At 47.7% G+C, this 20,024-nt stretch overlaps 2 protein-coding genes across 5 annotated transcripts; both read right to left on the reverse strand.

Moving 5' to 3' along the window:
• Positions 1–428: 428 nt before the first annotated feature.
• Positions 429–4,622, reverse strand: LOC119358168 (phospholipid scramblase family protein C343.06c-like). Its single transcript, XM_037624842.1, has 11 exons — positions 4,260–4,622; positions 3,765–3,851; positions 3,596–3,643; positions 3,436–3,480; positions 2,019–2,084; positions 1,874–1,930; positions 1,739–1,800; positions 1,503–1,623; positions 1,055–1,147; positions 856–968; positions 429–695 (listed from the first exon to the last, which is right to left on the reverse strand). The coding sequence occupies exons 1-11, from the start codon at positions 4,620–4,622 to the stop codon at positions 671–673; spliced, it is 1,080 nt and encodes a 359-aa protein (XP_037480739.1). The 3' UTR covers positions 429–670.
• Positions 4,623–9,421: 4,799 nt separating this feature from the next.
• Positions 9,422–15,372, reverse strand: LOC119356534. Of its 4 annotated transcripts, XM_037623499.1 has the most exons (3): positions 15,116–15,203; positions 10,365–12,648; positions 9,422–10,015 (listed from the first exon to the last, which is right to left on the reverse strand). In XM_037623499.1, the coding sequence occupies exons 1-3, from the start codon at positions 15,123–15,125 to the stop codon at positions 10,000–10,002; spliced, it is 2,310 nt and encodes a 769-aa protein (XP_037479396.1). In that variant the 5' UTR covers positions 15,126–15,203; the 3' UTR covers positions 9,422–9,999. The 4 variants fall into 4 exon arrangements, with proteins under 4 accessions (XP_037479396.1, XP_037479399.1, XP_037479397.1 ...); XM_037623502.1 differs by lacking the exon at positions 9,422–10,015 and having other exon boundaries at positions 10,054–12,648; positions 15,116–15,372; XM_037623500.1 differs by lacking the exon at positions 9,422–10,015 and having other exon boundaries at positions 10,054–12,648; positions 15,195–15,371.
• Between the last annotated feature and the right edge of the window lie 4,652 nt (positions 15,373–20,024).

Consider the following 20,024-nt stretch of genomic DNA (forward strand, 5'->3'; position numbering starts at 1 on the left):
GCGGGCGCGGCGGGCGCGGTGGCGGAGGCCTCCATGGCCGGCACCGGGCGAGACGGCGGGAGGAGGCAGCGGGAGGAGCCGGGGAGGCGGGATGAAACTTCCCTCCCGCGCGAAAAGAAAGAGGAGTGCGGGTTGGGGGGGAGTTTTTCCTCTCAACCCTCACTTCTACAGGTTGGGAAACAGTTTGAGGGTTAGACCTCTAAATTTTTTTACGGGTTTGAGGGTTTAGAGGTTCTAGTCTACGGCTTTTTTTCGACGAAAACTGTAAAAAAAAAGCAATTATTTTTAGGGGTTTGAGGGTTTGAGGGCTCTACTGGACTTGCTCTAAGTGGATCAAATCTCATGACGTGACCGACTAATCGCGCACCGTTTTTTCGGGTTATATGTTTGTTGGCAGCCGACTAAAATCAGAACTGGATTTGCTGGCAACCGACTAATCACGCATGTTTTTTTTAGCAAGAACATTCACAATACCGTTGAGATCAGTTCCAGAAGCATCAGCAGGGCGCAATTCTACGTCTGCCATGTACAAAAAGAATGATTGAAAGGGCAACAGATGCAGGGAAACACTAACTGGAAAAACATTGTTCCACCCAGAAGGCAGTTCCCTGAATCTTGGGATCCGATGATCGCCTCTCTGCCCCGACAGCGGGTGTTTTCTGCAATTCCCTCATGCTCCTAAAAGGCGAAGAACCCTGAAAGGAACAAGCATTTGAGTTAATTCTATAGCAACAGGATGTGAACATCCGCATTACATATCAGCAATCCACAGGACATAACTTTGACTTAAGCAATCATTTCTCGAAACAAAAAAGTTGGCTAAGCAATCCTGAAACTAGGGGAGTACACACATACCAGCCCAATCGTCTCCTGGAGAAGCAGTCATGGTCCAGAGACACTGCAAGAGCAAGAGCCACAGCCCTCTCGGGTAAATCCAGCGGGAGAAACACGCGAAGGTCGTTCTGGATCTGGAAGCACCAATGAAATTTGATCTTCAAATCAGCTTAACAATCAGGCAGAAGCTTTTAAACACTCATCAAGGAAGAACACTTACATCTTTAGCGAAACAAAAAACTTTATCGGTGCCTTTTCCAGCATCACCAAACCGAACTTCATACTGGGAAGCATTCGTGAAGTGCTGCATGCACTGAGCATGAAACCAAAGTTATGCTCATCAGTCCTTACTCACTAGTACTCGCAATCCATTCTTTCTACATTGATAATAGCTTAACAAACAGAAAAAATTAGCAAAAGATATGGGATGCAAAAATCTTGCGCTCAGTTTGTATCACAAGCACAAAGTGGACTCATCCTAAACCAAAATCGTATCATTCTCAAGTGGATGTGCATGTGACATATCCCCGCGCGCAGAAGCAGTGTCAAGCAATAACATCATAGCGCGTATATGCACGGGTCACATCACAGCATGGGGTATCCTCTAAATATCATAAATATTATAAACTGCATACTAATATTTGGTTGTCCAGTCAAAAGGACATTACCTCCCAACCAACTCCCCTAACCTTGCGGTCAATTATGGCTACTAAATTATCATCCTCATCAAGCAGGGTAAAGGACCAGCTCCAAAATCCAGGATTCTCCACCACAGCAAACTGCCTATTCCTGATGAACAGAAATGTTGGCAAATTAAAATGTCAGTCAGTATAGCAAGACTAGCGCCTGCAAAAAAACCAAGAAAATTGACTAAATCAGAGTTAAGGGAAGAAGATCATGTTACCCTAAGTACAAGTCATAATTTCTACGCCAAAGATGCCAACGACTGTGGACTACACCTACCTCCTGGCCAAAGAGAAATCATAATCACAACCATTGATGTATATCCATAACAATCAAGTAACAAATATCTCTGTACCTTGCCATCCACTTCTGCATAAATGGAGCTGTTGATCCACCTAAAAGGCCGGCGAACCTAAATCCAACAAAAAAAATTGAACTTAATCTAATGTATATTGAGCGTATTCACAATGGTACAAAGCAATGGGTTACTGAGATCTTACCGTGAATATCTCATTACCCTTGGCATCAGTAAATTCTGCAACGAATGGTCGCCTTGTCCAAAGTAGCTGAAACATCAGCAAAAAGTATCTGGTAGTCAATTATATTACAAGGCAGTCATTTACATCAAGAGAACAATGAATAAATAAATACGAAAGATAATAAAATACATCCCCACTCAGGAAAAGAAGAAGATAACAAAGACCTTTGCTTATGAGGTTTCATATTTTTCCTTGAGAAGGAATAGTACTAATTTCATGATTGTGTACAGTTATTTTTTTCGTGTTTGGATCACCAAAATATTTTAGTCGCCACTAGCTAGCAAGTGTCAGAAGGGGAGCCTTGGCGCAGTGGTAAAGTTGCTGCCTTGTGACCATGAGGTCACGGGTTCAAGTCCTGGAAACAGCCTCTTACAGAAATGTAGGAAAGGCTGCGTACGATAGACCCAAAGTGGTCGGACCCTTCCCCAGACCCTGCGCAAGCGGGAGCTACATGCACTGGGGCTGCCCCTTACTAGCTAGCAAGTGTCACAATCCTTCCACTTTCTCATGTTTGGCACAACTAGTTGCTTGCTCACTGTGAGTCTGTGATACATATAACATGTGACTTCACATTTGGGAGGTGCTAAAAACTAGTCGGTGATTTAACTCGCTAGTAGTACTAGTAGCATGCCAAAAGTTCCCTTGAGAAGAGGGAAGTGAGAACATATGCAAGAACTACATACATGGGCAGTTGTGGCCGGATTGCTCAACTCATGGTGACCATTTTTTATGGACTTCAGCGAAAAAAACTTGATCATGAGGTTTTCTAGTACTGGTGGGATTAAGTTAGATTCTCTAACCTTTATGCCATACCACAGTTAGTACCACGTGGATGGAACACATCGTACATATCAAATTCTGCATGAGAACTAATATTTTTTCTATTGAGGAAACCTCCATTGAATCAAAACAGAAACAGAGTACAATAATATAGTCATTTCAAAGCATCCCAATAACTAGTCAATACGGTAACATACTTATTCCCCACCAACACCCCTGTCCAGCCAACAAAAAATAATGTAATGGTCCTCTAATGAAGAAAAAAGTTCAGTTATCTGTCGAACTGATGAAACATATGACCAGTACACATGATGCATGGTCCCATGATGATGATTTATATGGAGAAAAACAATGCAGGGAGTATAGGGACTACTCCAGTTAAATAGATTGTGTCATACAACAGAATACAGCAGTCAGCAGCATAACTAAAACTGAGAAGTCCAACTATTATGACACAACTTATTTGGTATTTGGAACAGTGCATTATATGTAAAAGATATCATGTGACCACCAAAATTTCTGATCTCAGAACAGAATCTTTAAAATCAGTATGATGCGGTACAAATATAGTTAGAACCAACTGAATGCACAAAAGTACCTGCCTAAGGATGACGTTGCTTTTCTCTCGAATTAAACCCACAGACTGGCATTGGAAGAATAAACAAGCCAACCGTTACGGCCTAGAAAACGGAGCAAAAATAGTACAGGATAGTACATGAATGGAACCTCTGGTGCAGTCAGGAAAGAGAGACACTCACAGTTTTTCTCCGAGGAGTGCGTGGATCCTTTATGATGTATCTAGTCTCCTGAGGTTCAGATGACAATAGTGATAACTGAGTAAGTTGACTGAGAGAAGAAAAATACAGGGAGCACGACTTGGGGAATTCTCTTGGGCTATGCAGGTGAAGTGGGTTACAGATACATCACCTGCGCGTATGCAAACATGATACTTGCCCATTCTACTTTCCTGGTAATGATTAGTCTGGCCCTTGAGAGCAGAGGCTTCAGTTTGGCCTATAAATATGCACACAGAGAAGCAATCTCGATCATTCCAACAGCTATGTATGTACACATTGATATATTGAAACAGCTACATCACTACAGCAGGATGAAGCATCAACCATCAAGTAGACCTTTTAACTGAGTGGCCAGTATCCTACTATTATCCCCACCAAAATGGTGTACATTTCACACTCTGCCTTCAGCATTTTCCCCACCAAATGTTGTACATTTTACACTCTCTTCAGCATTTTCCCCACCAAAATCGTTGTGCAACACGGCCTTTACCACCATTTCCAAGCAAAGCTCACGATTCCTCGAGCTCATCAAGTACTCTCTTTGATAGACTAGTTTTAACAATTAGACAGCGTCAGACCAAACCGGGCATAGGAAGTTGCGGTGGGAAACTGAGAATCCGCTTGCCTGTACGCGCGCGGTGTCGAGGTCTTGATGCAGGCAGATCCCCGACGGCGCGTCCTCCTCGCCGGCCGTTCCCCCGCCGCTCTCCAGCGCTGCCACATTGGGGTCGACGAACGAGGGAGCGGCGTCGCCGGGCGAGACCTTGCCGTCGCCCTCGGCCGCGCGCCTCCCCGGCCTCTTCGCGGCGCCCCGCTGCTTCTTCGGCTCTCCGCGCCACAGCCCCCGCAGCCACGCCCACGACCACGGCTGGGGCGCCGCGGGCCTACGTCCGCGGCGGCCGCCGCCGGCGCTCGCGAACCCGCGGCTGGCGGTGGTCCTCGCCGAGACCCTCCCGGCCGCGGCCGCCGCCGCGTGGTTCCAGCTCATCGGAGAGGGAGGGGAGGTGGGGAGAAGCGCGGAGGTGCTTGGTCGAGCTCACCGGCGGGGCGGCGCCGCTGGGGAGGGTTTTTGCCGTTTTGGGCAGCAAAGGTGGTGCGGCGGCCCTCGTACGTGAGCAAAGTTGATGCATTTTGGGTGCTCCCCAAAATGTTGAGAACCCGCTCCGCTCTTTCGATTTTCCTGGACCCGCGCGCAAAATCGCGAAACCAACTCCGGCCGCACGGGTGGGCTTCTGGCCCAGTTTGGTACGAGATAATAAGTAGCACTCCCTCCGTGAGCGTCTACAGATCACTAAAGTAGTGATCTATCTCTCACAAAAAATCTAAAGTAGAGGTATTTTGGGGGAAAAATAAAAATACAATTTGTGGAAAAAATAACGAAGCAGGATCCAGGAAAATCGAAATAATAAAATAGAATTTGTGCGAAAAAATGTGGTTTTTTTTCACAAGAGAAATGACCATGCCTTTCGAAAACGAAAAAAAACACGTTTGTTTTTCTTCCAGGGAGGCACGGTTTTACTTTCGTGAGGGCACGAGCACGACCATACCTCTCTGAAACAGAAAAAAAAACACGTTTTTTTTTATTCTTCCACAAGAGACACGGTTTTGCTTCCGTGAGAGGCACGGTTTTGCTTCCGCGAGAGGCACGGCCGTACCTCTCGGAAAAGGGAAAAATATGTTTGTTTTTTTTTTCTTCCGTGAGAGGCATGTTTTTCCTTCCGCTAGAGGCATGGATTTGTTTCCTCGAGAGTCACGGTCGTGCCTCTCGGAAACGGGGAAACACTATTTCTTTCCTTCCACGAGAGTCACAGGCTTACTTCTCATGGAGGTATGGATTTGCTTCTGCGAGAGGCACAATCATGCCTCTTCGAAAAGGAAAAAAACATGTGCTCTTGGTTCGGTTTTCCGTCCATTTTTTCCTGTAAAAAAGTTCATCAAAATTTATCAATATGGGATCTAGTTTGAAGATCTCGACGCGAGGAACCTAACAGTGAAAACGATTCGAGATTTAGACACATGGTTTAAGAGATAAAACATTTTGAATAAATGAATCTACGAAAAAAATGAAAAACAAGGTTATGACAAGTGACTCACATACAATGCGCAACTTATCGCAATCTGATAAGGTGGGAGTAACCTTTGCAAGGAATACTTCTTAAGGGTGTGGCTGGATCTCGGTCATTTGAGACTTAAGCAAGTCTCGATCAAGTGACACAACATATGAAAGAAAGAAAGAAAAAAATTAAAGAAATTTTTGCACGGATCTCTATGTAATATCTCATGGATATAGCATCGACTGAGGCTTCATTAAGTTTCAGTCGACTGAGATTTAGCAACCCCACTCCTTAATAGTGATTTCGAGTGGTCTAAGAGCATCTACAGCCGGCGCCCCAACCCCGTCTCAAACGTCCAGGCGGACGACCCGGTTAGTAATAGGCCACAAAAAGGCGACCCACACGGGCTTCTTAAACTGGCCTCAAATATCCGGGCTGATCGGCACCCCTCATATCCAGCTCAAATACGAAACTAATATGCATGGCGGACCCAACAACCCTATCTTTCCTGAAATTGCACCAAATCTATCCCGCTCGCCCTACCGGATTCATTTGCTCTCGTACTCCGGCGAGCTCGTCCCACGCACGGCCTTCAAGAAGCGTCGTTCTGTAGGCACTGGTTCCACTGACGATGCTGCTCTAGATATTGCCGGCCTCCCTGGCATTGAAATACGAACTTGATCGCTGAGTGCATAAGAGCATCTCCAATAGATGGTCTAAATGTAAAAATATCGAACTTTTTGACCGTCTTGGGCAAAAAACACTACTCCACCAGACGGTCAATATGTAAAAAAAAATTGGACCGCGGCCTCCCGGTGATGTAAAAATAAAAACTTCATAATGCAAATTTACATCAAGAGATACAAGTGATGTAAAAAAAACCGCGGCCGCGGCCGCGAGCCAACGCCCAACCGCCAGTTCATTCACCTTCCACCTTGCGACCGCCCGCCCGTCCACCCCTCCCCCCGCGCGCCTTCCGCCGCCGCCATGGCCGAAGCCGACGACCCCGCCGCCTTCTCCGCCGCCGCCGCCGTTGCCACCGCGGCGAACTCACCCTCTACCACCGCGTCCATGTCGTCGCCCCGGATTCACGCCACCCCGTCCGGCCTGTCGCCCCTGGGTCGGCGGTTCCTGCGAAGGCGTCGAAGGTACAAAAATGGGCGGCCAATCGCGGTCGGAACCCGGATGAAACTGCGGCGTGACCGACCAAAAACTCGAAGGCAGCCGCGGTTCACAACGGTGATGATGATGATGATCGTGCCATGGTTCACAACGTCGGTGGTGTTGATGATCCATATAAATGATATTCATGTGTATTTTAATTTGTAGGACAAAAAACTTTGACTGGGACGTTGCACTTTTGGTAGAGGGATTTCAAACTATGATGATGATGATGCACTTTTGTTATGATTTGAACTATGATGATGCTGCACTTTGTTTTAAATTTGAAGTGATATTTGAACGCAAAACCGTGGCTGTATAGTGGCTGAACAGCAGCCGCATGGCCGCGGGCCGGTTTTGCATCTTTGTTTTGGACCATTTGTTGGAGTTTCTCTTATTTTTACATCTCCGTTTTGGACCATCTATTGAAGTTGAGCCTTTTTCGGAGATGTAAAAAGCATTTTTTGATGCTCCAAATTTGGACCATCACCTGTTTGGACCGCCAAAATTTGGGCCATCTATTGAAGATGCTCTAAGCATATAATCCAAACTCGGATGAATGAAATGCAAGAAGAGTTTTTTTAAGGGCAAGAAGAGTTATTAATAGTCTTTTTGTTATTGTTTACTCCCCCCTATGTTCCAAGGAATAAGACATATTTTGTTTCTATAAGACAAGATTTTGACCAACAATTACTTTCTCAATATTTAACTTATGTGATGATAGTATCACTATCATAACAAAATATTTTTCAATATGAATCAGGTGACACAAATTTCATGTCATATAATCTTGGATTCATGCAGTGATGACACTGCATTTTTTTCATTGTAAAGGAAACAACATTTAAAATACAACCCGTTCCCACCCCATCGCGCTCGCGCTGCCCCCAGGGGGGCGGCTCGAGCTAACCCTAGCCGCCGCCGCCCCCATCCACCCCGACCCACCCTCTCCCGCCGCCGCCGGAGGAAGCCGGCGAGCAAAGCTCGTCCGACGAACGGCGGTGGCGGGCTCGCCCTTCATCCTAGGGGCGGACTCGGGCTGCGCGCGACGACGACCCTGGGCTTCAGGCGTGGCGGCGGAGATAGGAAGCTGGAGCGGCGGCTCCAGGGCTTTTCGGCGGGGCTGCGCCTCCATGGTTGTCGGGGCAGCGTGGTGGTCAGCCATGGCGCGCGGTGGCGGCGGATCTGGGCGCCCCTGCCCAAATACGTCCTGCTGCGGGTGGTGGCGGCCCGTGGTGTCGTCGGCGCTTGGCTGCGTGTCCAGGGTGGTTCTCCACTACAGCGAGTGGAGGTGGTCGTCGGCGCGGCGGGTGCGCCGGATCTGGGTGTGGCCAGATATGTGGTCGGCGTTGTCAGAGTCGGCTTGTTCAGCTGCCGGTACGCACAGGCGGTGGGTTCTAGCGCCAGATCTGGCCGCAGTCATCCGGCCCTAATCAGTGGGCTTCTCTCCTGCGGGTTCCTGACGGTGCCGGCGTGGTTGCCGGGACCCTGGCCGCGGGTGAAGCTGATGGAGGAGATCCAGATTGGAGGAAACCCCTTGGTCGGCCCCGACCGGCCGCGCCGACGATGACGCTCAAGGGCGCCGCTTTTCTTCTTGAAGACGTCGGTCTATGTTTGCTCCTTCATTTCCCCGCTCTCTGCCTCTCGGGTGAAAATCCTAACTCCGGTGGGCGGCGGCGGCGTCCTTGACGCCGTGACCTTACTGAAGGCACCGTCTTGAGGGTTGAGTGGTGGTGGGCACTGTGTGGGTCCTTGACGGTTGCTGGTGATGGGCACTGCTTCGGGGGAAACCCTAGGATCTGGTTCTCCAGATCGGACGATGGCGGTATTGCGGTGTCGTTTCTCTCTTGGGAGCATCGTTTGTGGAGCAGCGCTAGAAGACACAGGCAGGAGGTGGAGCGGCTCCGTCTTGCATGAAGCTTCGGTGGAGTTGTCAAGTCATGCCTGGCCGACAGGTGCTACGCTGAGTCATGCCTGGTTGGCAGGTGCTACGCACGACAGATCTTCCAAAGTCTTCGCGTCTGGACGGACGAGCGCAAGGCGGTGATGCCGTTGGGCGCCGTGGTGGCGTCGATGGATGTCCGGACTGGCAAGGATGATGTGGAGCTATTTCCTGAAGATGGGTCAGTGGTCCGATAAAGATGGCGGCTTCTAAAACGTGTGCATGTGGTGTGCTCTTTAGGTCTGCTGCACCAGCTGTTAGTCCCGATACGTTATGTGGATGGATCGGCGACGACACTGATTGTAGATAAGGGGAGTGAGAGCACTCCTCATTATCGAATTTGTAGATGTGAGTGATGGCTTCGGATGATTTGATGTATGTTCTTGTCAGACCATTGTGGAATAATTAATAAAGATGGCTGGATGCATCGATTGATGCAGAGCCCGGGGTTTCAACCTCCTTTTCTAAAAAAAAAAAAGGAAACAACATTAACAAGTGCTGACTGACAAGTTGCACATGCACTATTTTTCCATACGAGATCAATGCTATACTGCTATGTTGAATACAGTTTTTCGATAAAAGGAAAAAGATTGACTAACTCATCACATCAAGATAATACAGCCACGAGTACAAAACCCGCCTCTGCATAACAACATGCACACATACAATTACAAACAAGTGCATCAAACAAAGAGAAAACGAGTTTGTGAGGAGGAATGGCAAAAGGAGTTTGTGCAGTTATAACTCAGCAGTTTCTCTAACATTTATAATAATACCAAGGTATATGGGAAAAAGGATTCAACTTCTGGTAAGCAAAGGAATTGTATGCAATGTTGATGACGAAGTTGTGGTACCTAGTAAATGTCATGCCCGAGAGATGCACAGCTTCTTAAAACAGCACTACAAAGGAATGCAAGATGTTTTCTGTGTGATGTACTAAAATGCACGTTGTTCTGATGGCTCTAAACACCCGTCGTTCAGTTTTCATCCTGGCCAGCATAAGGTTTTGTTTTATCACCAAAGAAAACAAACTTCAGAGAGATCTTATCATGGGCTGTTACCTGTCTTGGCTTGGGGTCCTCGGGCGGGGTGAGTTTTCTCTTTTTCCCTTGCTCTGGAAGCATCATGGCTCCTAAAATCTGCTGCTCCCTCTGATCCATATTACTTGTTGCAGCTTTAATATAACTCTCCGATACTTTAGTACAACTTCAAAATTGTACTAAGCTGCGACAAGTAATATGGATCGGGGGGAGTATAAAATCTATTTTCGGTTATTATTAAGAACTTGAATAGAATACACAGCCATGGCCTTTTTTCTTTAGCTCAAGGTGGACTTTATATAAGCATAAAGGAAATCGGGAGGCGGCTTGTATGTATGACTGACAGATCATAGCAAACTGTGTCTTTAGAACCTTAAGACTCTATTTACTAGCTGATTGTAAATTTGGAATATATCCCTTTCTGTAGTTAACGATGATGAGAGAACTTTATCATGCCCATGCCCAGTGGATACCAAATCAATGGTCGCCAAATGATAGAGGGCAATCAGTCCACCGGATATAGCGTAGCATACCTTCTACTCCTCTCACGATGCGGCCGTGGCGGACAAGGCTCCTCTTTTGGGGGGGTTTCAATGTCCATCGGCAGCGGAAATGGGACCGGACGCAGCGTCGGCGGTGGACGAGGTTCCTCCTTTTTGGGTTGTTCGACCATCGGCGGTGGCGGTGGCGGAATCACTATGCTCCACCACGGCGGTCTCTCCTGCGTATAAATGGGTGGCGGCGGCAGTGGCGGCGGCGGTGGCGGACAAGGTTCCTGTTTTTTATTATCTGGGCCGTGTTGGCCGATCTGAAATGGGCCAGCATGTTCTGCCAGAATCCACACGATGGTCGTGAGCTCACCCCCACGGCTGAGCTGCCTAGCATGGGATTCCCGGCTGCATCGGGTGCCCGCATACAGCAGCTTGTCCACCCACACGTTGAAGACGAGTTCCAGCAGTTCCGGCATCTCTGACTCATCGGCGCTGAGCAGCACCATGGCAATATTAGCTCCGTCAGAGACCAGACGAGTTTTATCATGCTCAAGACCCCACTCACTGTCTGCGTCCTTCTTGTCACGGAGGATTCTGGCAAGCTTCTCTTCTCTGCCGCTCACCGTCGAACCGGAACCTTGAATGGAACTGGTCCCAACCTCATCACGCCATACATCCTGCAAGGACTCCTTGGTTACTTCGTACAGGCTGCGGAGAACAAGGCCCGGTAGCATGTGACGGCGCACGGCAACGAGGAACATGAGGTACTCTGACAGCGCCTTGATCGCCTTGGCATGCTTTGTCTCTGCATACAACTTGCCATCATCACTCGTGAGGAAAACTTGCGTGGCGATGTGCCACACAAGGATGTCCTCCTGGAACTCACGGCCAAATGCCAGCCGGAATCTCCGCAGTTTCCTCCGACACATCTTGGCTGCCACCTGACCCCAGAATGTCGTAACGTCATTCATGGAATATGCAGCCTCCTCATCCTTGTCGACCTCATATGTTGATTTGAGTATCGTCCGTACACGTTCGAACACCAACCTCTTGACATCTTCTGAAAGCTTAAGACCTTCAGACTCAGAGTGCCGGTGTTCGTTCCAACCCTCTTCCAATCCAATTTTCTTGGCTGCTCTCCCGCACAGAGTTCTCGTGTCACAGGTACGGGTGCACTCGTGCAGCAGGCTGTACTGCCCAATGGTGCCCGACCACATTCTGTAGCTGCTCAGCGCCATGAGAAGGGCTAGCCGGCCACGGCACAGAGACACGATGACACGGCGGAGGCGACGCCATATCCCAGACCCAGAGCACAAAACATTGTGGTGAAGCCAGCACCGTGGCCGAGCCTGCAGGAACATGTGCATCCAGGTAGACCCAACTGCCCCAAACAGCCATCTCACGTCCAGGATGAAGGTAGCTACCAGCAAGGTGTAGGTGATGACCAGATCTTCTCTCCTCTGGCCGTCTTTGCTGTAGAACAGAAACAGAACAAATGCCGTGACGGTGGCGATTGGCGAAAGAAAACGGATCAAGTAGCCGCCCCAGGTGTGGACCATGGCTGCTTTGGTGTAGAGGATGTCGTACATGAGAGAAAGCTCCATCTCCACCACCTTGCACATACTCTCCCACCCAAAAGAGAACATTTCTCTGCTTGCATCAAGGTCAGGTGAATCCATGTTGACAGAAGAATCAGTCATTGCACGCTGGCAGAACGGGAACATGTTGTGGGCAACCATCAGGGCTTGCTCATTGTCCAGCACAGTTCCCTTTCTGGAGCCCGAGACATCAGTGAATCTGCTTAGTTTCTTCTTCTTGTTTGAGCTCCGGATGTTGCCCAAGTTGCCTCGCCGTAGTGCGAACACCCTCTCCACATACTTGGCAACACCGACGGTGAGAATGATGATGGATGCCCGAAGCAAAGCTCTGTCGCCACCGCCAAGGTATATGTGCTTGTACACGACATAAATGGCTCCCCCGACCTGCACAAAGGCATTGAGTGCTTGCCGCCCTGACAGTACATTGTCCTCCAGGGAGTAGGCGCTAATGTTGTCCGGGCCGCCGAGATGCTGCAAGAGGAATGGCGCCCAGAACGCGACCAGCTGCGGCTGCTCCTGCAACCTGCTGCCGAAGGACAGGTTACCAAGGGCATACGCCGCGGCCCAGTTGGCCAGCTGGTACGCCAGCCACAGAAGGAGCATCCGCCCACCGGAGGCTGTACGCCGACGAATCCCAGCAAGGAGGATGAGAACAAGATGTGCAGCAAAGCTTGAAAGGACCGCTATCCGGATCATCCCCATCTGGTTCAGCCATCCTTCCATTTCTCCTGCACTGAAACCAAAATTAGATGATAATATCTCATAGGCAATTAAGCTCACACCGGTAATGGAAACAAAGAAAACAAATCTGTAGCTTCAACAGGACAAGAAGGCAGTCACCACATCCCCCGTCCCCCGTGCCGCTCCCGCGAGCGGCCCGGGTGGAACCCTAGATCGCCGCCGCCGCTCCCTTCCTCCGCCTTCCTTCTCCCTCGCCGCCGCCAGGGGACGCCGCCGGGCAAAGCCCGCGCGTGCGCCAGCGGCGGCGGGGCTCCCTCCCTCCTCGCGAGGCTCCTGGGCGGCGCGGGACGGCCGGCCCTCGCGGCGGCGCTCGGCTCGGCGGCAGGTCGTGTCGCCGGCGGATCTACGGGGCTCCCCTTTGGTGGCGCTGCGGCGATGGCGGCGGCGTGGTCTGCGCGGGGCGGCGAGGCGCGGGCTCTTCCTCCTCCCGATCTGATGGCGCCGCGGTGGCGCCGGCGCTCGGGCGTGCGGCGGGGTCCGCGAGGGTGGTCGGCGCGCGACGTCTCCCTCCCCGATCTGATGGCTCCACGGTGGCGCCAGTGCTCAGGCGGCGGTTGGCTTCGGCAAGCGGTGGCGGGCGCTGGGATCTCGGCGGCGCTCCGGCGTGTGCAGGCGGCGGCGGTCCCTGTGCACGGTCGGCAGCTCCGTCTCTGACCCGGACGGGGCAGGGGATGGCGGCGGCCCGGCGTGGCCGGCGATCTGGATGCGGTGGTGATTGCCGGTACTCCAGGGTCTGCCTGGTGGTGCTGGTGGTGACGGCGGCCCGTGCACGAGAGTTGGATTCCTTCGAACTAATCTGGGTGAAAACTTGCCTTCGGCTTCTGCTAAGGCCGGCGGTGGCGGCGCTATCTGCGTCGTTCCCTTCTTGAAGGCATCGCCGTGGAGAAGTTCAAGGCCACTCTCTGCTACCTCTAGGGGAAACCCTAGATCGGATGATCGGATGACGGCGGCGCTCTGGTGTCGTTCCTCCCTTGGGGGCGTCATTTTTGGAGGTACACACGTGATCGAGGGACCAGTGGACGGATTCTTTGATGGAGCGGTGCTTCATCCTACACACTGATGTCGCTGTGGGAGGATGGACTCGCGCAGGAGGACGACGTTGTCGGGCGTCGTGGTGGCGTCGATGGCAGAAAGACCTGGCACAGTACATGCAACAGTACAGCTCTGAAGATGGATTTGTGGCAGGTGGCTGCGGCGGCCTCATACCCGGCAGGCGTCCTGGTTGAGGAGTGCGCCGGACTGGTAGGTGCCCCATACCCGGCAGGCGTCCTGGTTGGGACCTCAGGTCTTAGATGTTTAGGTTTGGCTGCGATGTCTGTTTGGTATTAGGCCCAGACTATCTGCGCCCCTTCATCATTTGGATAGGTGTAGCGACAGATGTTGCTTACGGTGGCTTTAGTCTTGCTGTTGTATGGCTTTGTAAGGTTTTGTGATAATAATTAATAAAGTGGCCGTATGCATCGACCAGATGCAGAGGCCGGGGGTCATCCTCCTTTTCTAAAAAAAAGCTCATACCGGTAATACTGTTGTGATGTTTCGTTAAGCATCATGGTCTAGTAAATTCTGCTAACCGAATTCCAGTTTATTTATTGTATCCTTCCCATGGCACTGATTGACTCACTCTAATTATGGACTCTCTGTTCATTTTTCATGTGACTACTTTCCAATCGGTGGGCTATTATGCATGAAGCAAACCGAATCTACGATTTTACTTTTGGTACGGGAGAACTCTTATGAGGAAGCAACACAATTTCATTCTGCGCGTGATAGCAAATTAATGGTGGTGCTGTACTAGTGTAAAATAAAAACAGGGGATGCAGCTTGTAAAACTAGTATGGCAGGACAGGACATGTCAACATCTTAACAAAATGGAAGTGATGCCCTAATGGTTATGCACATCGGTTGGCTGCTTAGCTACATCAAACATCACCAGAATTACCTCAATGTTAATTAAAATTTACTATTTCAGAAAAAGAAATCAATAAACTCTGCTCATCTCATCCTGACCAAACCAAGATTTAGCTTATCTTCTCCCTTCTCCAGGAACCCCCAATCACATATATCAAACTAAACCGAATCATTGGCAGCGCAGCAGGTGAAACAAGAAATTTTCGACGGCCAATTAAATCATCATCACAATGACCTTAATTTCTGTAAAAAAAAAAAACTCTTCCAAAAAAAACAATTAAATCTCTGCTCGTCTCATCCTGACCAACCAATATTTTGCTTATCCTCTCGCTTCTCCACGGATCCCCAATCACTTCTCATCCAAAAACCTAAACCAAATCACTGGTTGCGCAGCAGATTAGAACTAGAAATTCTCGACCGGCTGGTAAAATTAAGGGCTAAAAAGAAGGAGAAGAAGAAAAGATCCTCCTAGGCATAACACAGCCAGTCACGAGCTTGGAAGAATCAGGAACGCGATGGTGGGGAACAGAGATCAAGAACCCTAACCGGAGCCCATCAAATCAAAACTGCGATTTACTGAAGAAGAACGGACGCCACAGGCCGTAGTCTTGGATTTGGCGGTTACCTGTGCTGGCCTTTTGGACGGCGGGCGATCCTTCAGCTGCCTATCTCGTCCTCGTCTGTGGCCTGAGTAGCGCTGACATGACGCACTGACAGCAGTAGTCGTCCACGCCGCGTGATACTTTTTTGGGGGGGTTACCCCCCGCGTGGACTGGAGACAGGGAGAGTGGGGACGGAGGAGAGCGACACTCCATTTTAGAGCATGGCTAAGAGCATCTGCACCCGCGATGTGCAAATCTGCCCCCTCAAACATTCACGTTTAGGGATATAAGCGAGCAATCAGTCCGGACGTTTGAGATCCGTTTAAAGCGTCCGGCTGAGTCGAAATTTTGTGACCAGGCGGCCCATCCGGGCATTTGAGAAGGGTTTGGGGTGCCCGACTATAGATACTCTAACATCACAGCCAACCAGCTCCTCACTACGGGCATGTTTGGTAGCCCGTATACATCTTAAATTAGATGAGTTAAGCCAAAAAACATGTTTGATTGTATACAGGGTGGGTTGGCTTGCATCGGCATGAATCTTAAAGCAGCCCAGAGCCTTTCTCGCTAGAAACCCTCAAATCGGCAGTTTCAACAAGCTAGACTAAGTGTAGCGCAAAAGGGATGCAACTTGGACATTAACTCCAACAAAACGCTATTAGGCGGGAGTGAAGAATATCTTCATATATTTGTCCGATACTAAAGACCTTGGTTTATTATGTCAGAATAATCAAGACATGGCCCTAGTTGGTTATACTAACGCTTGATGTCTTTTTGATCCCCATATGCCAGATCACAAATTGTGTTTGTATTTTTATACGGTGGAACTACTATTTCATGGAAGTCAACAAAACAGACTTTAGTAGCAACTTCCACTAACCACTCTGGAATAATTGCATTATATGAAGCCTCACAAGAGTGTGTATGACTTCATAGAGTGATTAACCGTATTCAAACATCACACAGTATTGGTTCATTAGATTCATCAACCTATTATCTATGAGGATAATGGTGTATGTGTTTCTCAAATGCATATGGGGTATCTTTAAAGTAATATCACAAAATATATTGCTCCAAAACTCTTCTTTCCTCATCAAATACAGAAAAATAGAGAACTTGATATTCTGCCAACAAAATCTTGTGGCAATCTTACAGATTTGTTCACTGAGTCTTTACCAATAGTTGTATTTTAAAAATGCAATCATGGCATTGGCATGAGACGACTACGAGATTTGCAAAGTTTAGGGGAATAAAACTCCTAGAACTAAACTTATTAATTATCATTTGATAATTAAAATTGTACTCTTTTCTTTATGAGTTTTCCAACGGATTTCTCATGTAGGCCTGAATGAGACAATTAATTATACTAACAATATATCAAATTCTTGTTGTTCTCCCAATATTTATTTTTTGGAATACATATGCAGTACAAGATCAAAGATTTTTAAAGTTTTCAAGATTAAGAATTACTCCCTCCGTCCCATAATATAAGTGTTTTTTACACTATCATGGGACGTAGGGAGTATTAAGAAAATGCAAGACTTTCCAGCACTCAAGATATATAAAGATTCTCAAGACAATGAAGCTTAGAAACAACATTGTCCAAGGTGGAGTGTTAGGAGTCAATTAGCGTTAGATTTAGGGTAATTGGGCAGTCAACAGATTCTTTAGTATATCTCGTAACTAGGATCTTGCGTTCTCCCGATGTTGTGTATAGCGAACCGTTGTTGCGTCTCTTGTAAATGATGCCACTATTTGTAATCGATATTGTAAGCGCCTATTCAAGAATATAAATACCTAAATCAATCTGCAATGAAGACACCCGATTCACTTCAATCTTTCTCTATATCTCTTCACAAAGGCAAGGACTTGTGTGTCCTTAGAGTGGTGGATCAACCTCTCCAACCAAGATGTAGAACTGTCGCCAACAATTTTAATTTGGGTAAACAAATCATCATGTCTTCACCAAGCTTACGGGTTCTATTCTTCGATAGCTTTACTTTCAGTACTTTGTCGTGTTTCAAAGAATTTCTCCCTCTATCCTTCTTATGTGACTGTTGTGAAGACATTTTAAGTACTTGTCATTTTGTTCCTTATTTCTGTTAAGCGTTGTACTCGTTATTTCGTGTGAAGGCTTTATCATTATTCTATTGTTCAGTTCCATTGCATTTCATTGCTCTTTTTATTGCTTACTAATGTCTACTACACACTTCTATTTTTGTAGACTCTGTTAGGCCTCCAAGCATAGAGTTTTCTAGGACAACAATAAATTTCCCTCAAATGGATGACCTAAGATTTATCAACCAACAAGAGGTGTAGGAAAATTGTATTCTCTTCTCAATCAACACTGCAATAAGATACAAGTAATAGTTTGTGTCCCCAACACACGTAGTACAATTTTCATTGTATCGGTGCACTTGTTCAGCAAAGAGATTGATAAATTTGATGGTAGATAGATAATTTGGATGGTTTTTTTGGTATTTTATGAACATTTAAAATAGCAAGGTAATAAGATGGAAACGTGGCCGAAATGAGGTTTGCAATTGTTGGAAACAAGGTCTGGGGTTCTTAGGTTTCACTAGTGTGTCAACTCTCATCCTGATAACTTTGTTAAAATAATGATGTAACCTCACAAAGTTGTAGGAGATATGCCCTAGAGGAAATAATAAATGCCATTACTTATCTCCATGTTCATAATTATGTTTATGTTCCATGCTATAACTGCTATGGTTCTCGAGTCTGCAATAACACGAGGCTCGGAGGAAGACTCATATGCACGTGTGGAATAATAAAAGGTAAGAAGTATTCCTAGTCTGGCCTCTAAGACTAGCTCAAGTGTTGCATGATGATTCTGTTTTCCTGGTCATGGGCATGTCTATGCCAGCAACTTTGAGGGCACAATGTTAAGAGAACATTTGTGTTGAATCGACCCGGATTGATGTTATGCTATGAGATTCGTTCGTCACAAGTTAATGGTACATAACACAGAGATGGTTAACGTTTGCATAATTCCTTAGACCATGAGAGTATCGAGTTTCTTCTTACTTGCTTCATGAACTTTGGGGTTTGTTAAACATCATCCGTAAATGGGTGGCTATTACGGCGGCTTACGGGTTCATGGAAAAGTGTGTCAAGTAACTTGATAGCTCAAGATTGGGATTTGCTCCTCCGACGATGGAGAGATATTCTCGGGCCCTCTCGGTGTTATGGTATCCATCATCGTCTGGCCAGACACAGTGTGATTTGATCACAGGGATGCCGCAACACGGAAACGAGAAAAAAGAACAAAACCAGTAACGAGGTAACTAGCATAGTGGACAAGTCGTTGATCCACAGGGATGCAAGTAAATCTCACCTCGGGTATTTGTAACATATCACAAAGCAACAGGAATAGCACACGACAACTGGAGGTTCACGCGAATATTCATTCGTGTGGGTATAGGGGTCAATATGGGTGTCCACGGCTCCGATGTTGATCATTGATCTAAAGGGGTTCCAGGTCATGTCTATACTTCACCGAACATATAGGGTCACACGCTTAAGGGTCATCTATCTGCTGAATACTAGACAGGGAGTCTGAGAGAAAGTCACTGATACGTCTCCAACGTATCTACAATTTTTTATTGCTCCATGCTATATTACCTACTGTTTTGGACTATATTGGGCTTTATTTTCCACTTTTATATTATTTTTGGGACTAACCTACCGGAGGCCCAGCCCAGAATTGCTGTTTTTTTGCCTATTTCAGTGTTTCGGAGAAACAGAATATCAAACGGAGTCCAAACGGAATGAAACCTTCGGGAACGCGATTTTCTCATCAGATAAGACCCAGGAGACTTGGACCCTCCGTCAAGAAAGCCACGAGGCGGTCACGAGGGTGGAGGGCGCCCCCCTAGGGCGCGCCCCTTGCCTCGTGGGCCCCTCAAAGCTCCAGCGACGTACTCCTTCCTCCTATATATACCTACGTACCCCCAAACGATCAGATACGGAGCCAAAAACCTAATTCCACCGCCGTAACTTTCTGTATCCACGAGATCCCATCTTGGGTCCTGTTCCGGAGCTCCGCCGGAGGGGGCATCGATCATGGAGGGCTTCTACATCATCATCCAAGCCCCTCCGATGAAGTGCGAGTAGTTTACTTCAGACCTACGGGTCCATAGTTAGTAGCTAGATGGCTTCTTCTCTCTTTTTGGATCTCAATACAATGTTCTCCCCCTCTCTCGTGGAGATCTATTCGATGTAATCTTATTTTTGCGATGTGTTTGTTGAGACCGATGAATTGTGGGTTTATGATCCAGTCTATCTATGAATAATATTTGAATCTTCTCTGAATTCTTTTATGTATGATTGGTTATCTTTGCAAGTCTCTTCGAATTATCAGTTTGGTTTGGCCTACTAGATTGGTTTTTCTTGCCATGGGAGAAGTGCTTAGCTTTGGGTTCGATCTTGCGGTGTCCTTTCCCAGTGACAGAAGGGGCAGCAAGGCACATATTGTATTGCTACCATCGAGGATAACAAGATGGGGTTTTTATCATATTGCATGAAACTATCCCTCTACATCATGTCATCTTGCTTAAGGTGTTACTCTTTTTTAACTTAATACTCTAGATGCATACTGGATAGCGGCCGATGAATGGAGTAATAGTAGTAGATGCAGGCAGGAGTCGGTCTACTTGTCTCGGACGTGATGCCTATATACATGATCATACCTAGATATTCTCATAACTATGCTCAATTCTGTCAATTGCTCAACAGTAATTTGTTCACCCACCGTAGAATGCTTATGCTCTTGAGAGAAGCCACTAGTGAAACCTATGGCCCCCGGGTCTCTTTCTCATCATATCAATCTCCAT

The sequence above is a fragment of the Triticum dicoccoides genome, chromosome 2A (genome assembly GCF_002162155.2).
Source record: "Triticum dicoccoides isolate Atlit2015 ecotype Zavitan chromosome 2A, WEW_v2.0, whole genome shotgun sequence".
NCBI classification, from domain to species: domain Eukaryota; kingdom Viridiplantae; phylum Streptophyta; class Magnoliopsida; order Poales; family Poaceae; genus Triticum; species Triticum dicoccoides.

Coding starts and splice junctions, on each gene's coding strand:
- LOC119358168 (XM_037624842.1), bottom strand. CDS start 4,622: ATGAGCTGGAACCACGCGGCGGCGGCCGCGGCCGGGAGGGTCTCGGCG. Junction 3,852..4,259: donor TCGACACCGCGCGCGTACAG/GCAAGCGGATTC, acceptor GCATATTTATAG/GCCAAACTGAAGCCTCTGCT. Junction 1,148..1,502: donor TTAGGGGAGTTGGTTGGGAG/GTAATGTCCTTT, acceptor TTTCATGCTCAG/TGCATGCAGCACTTCACGAA.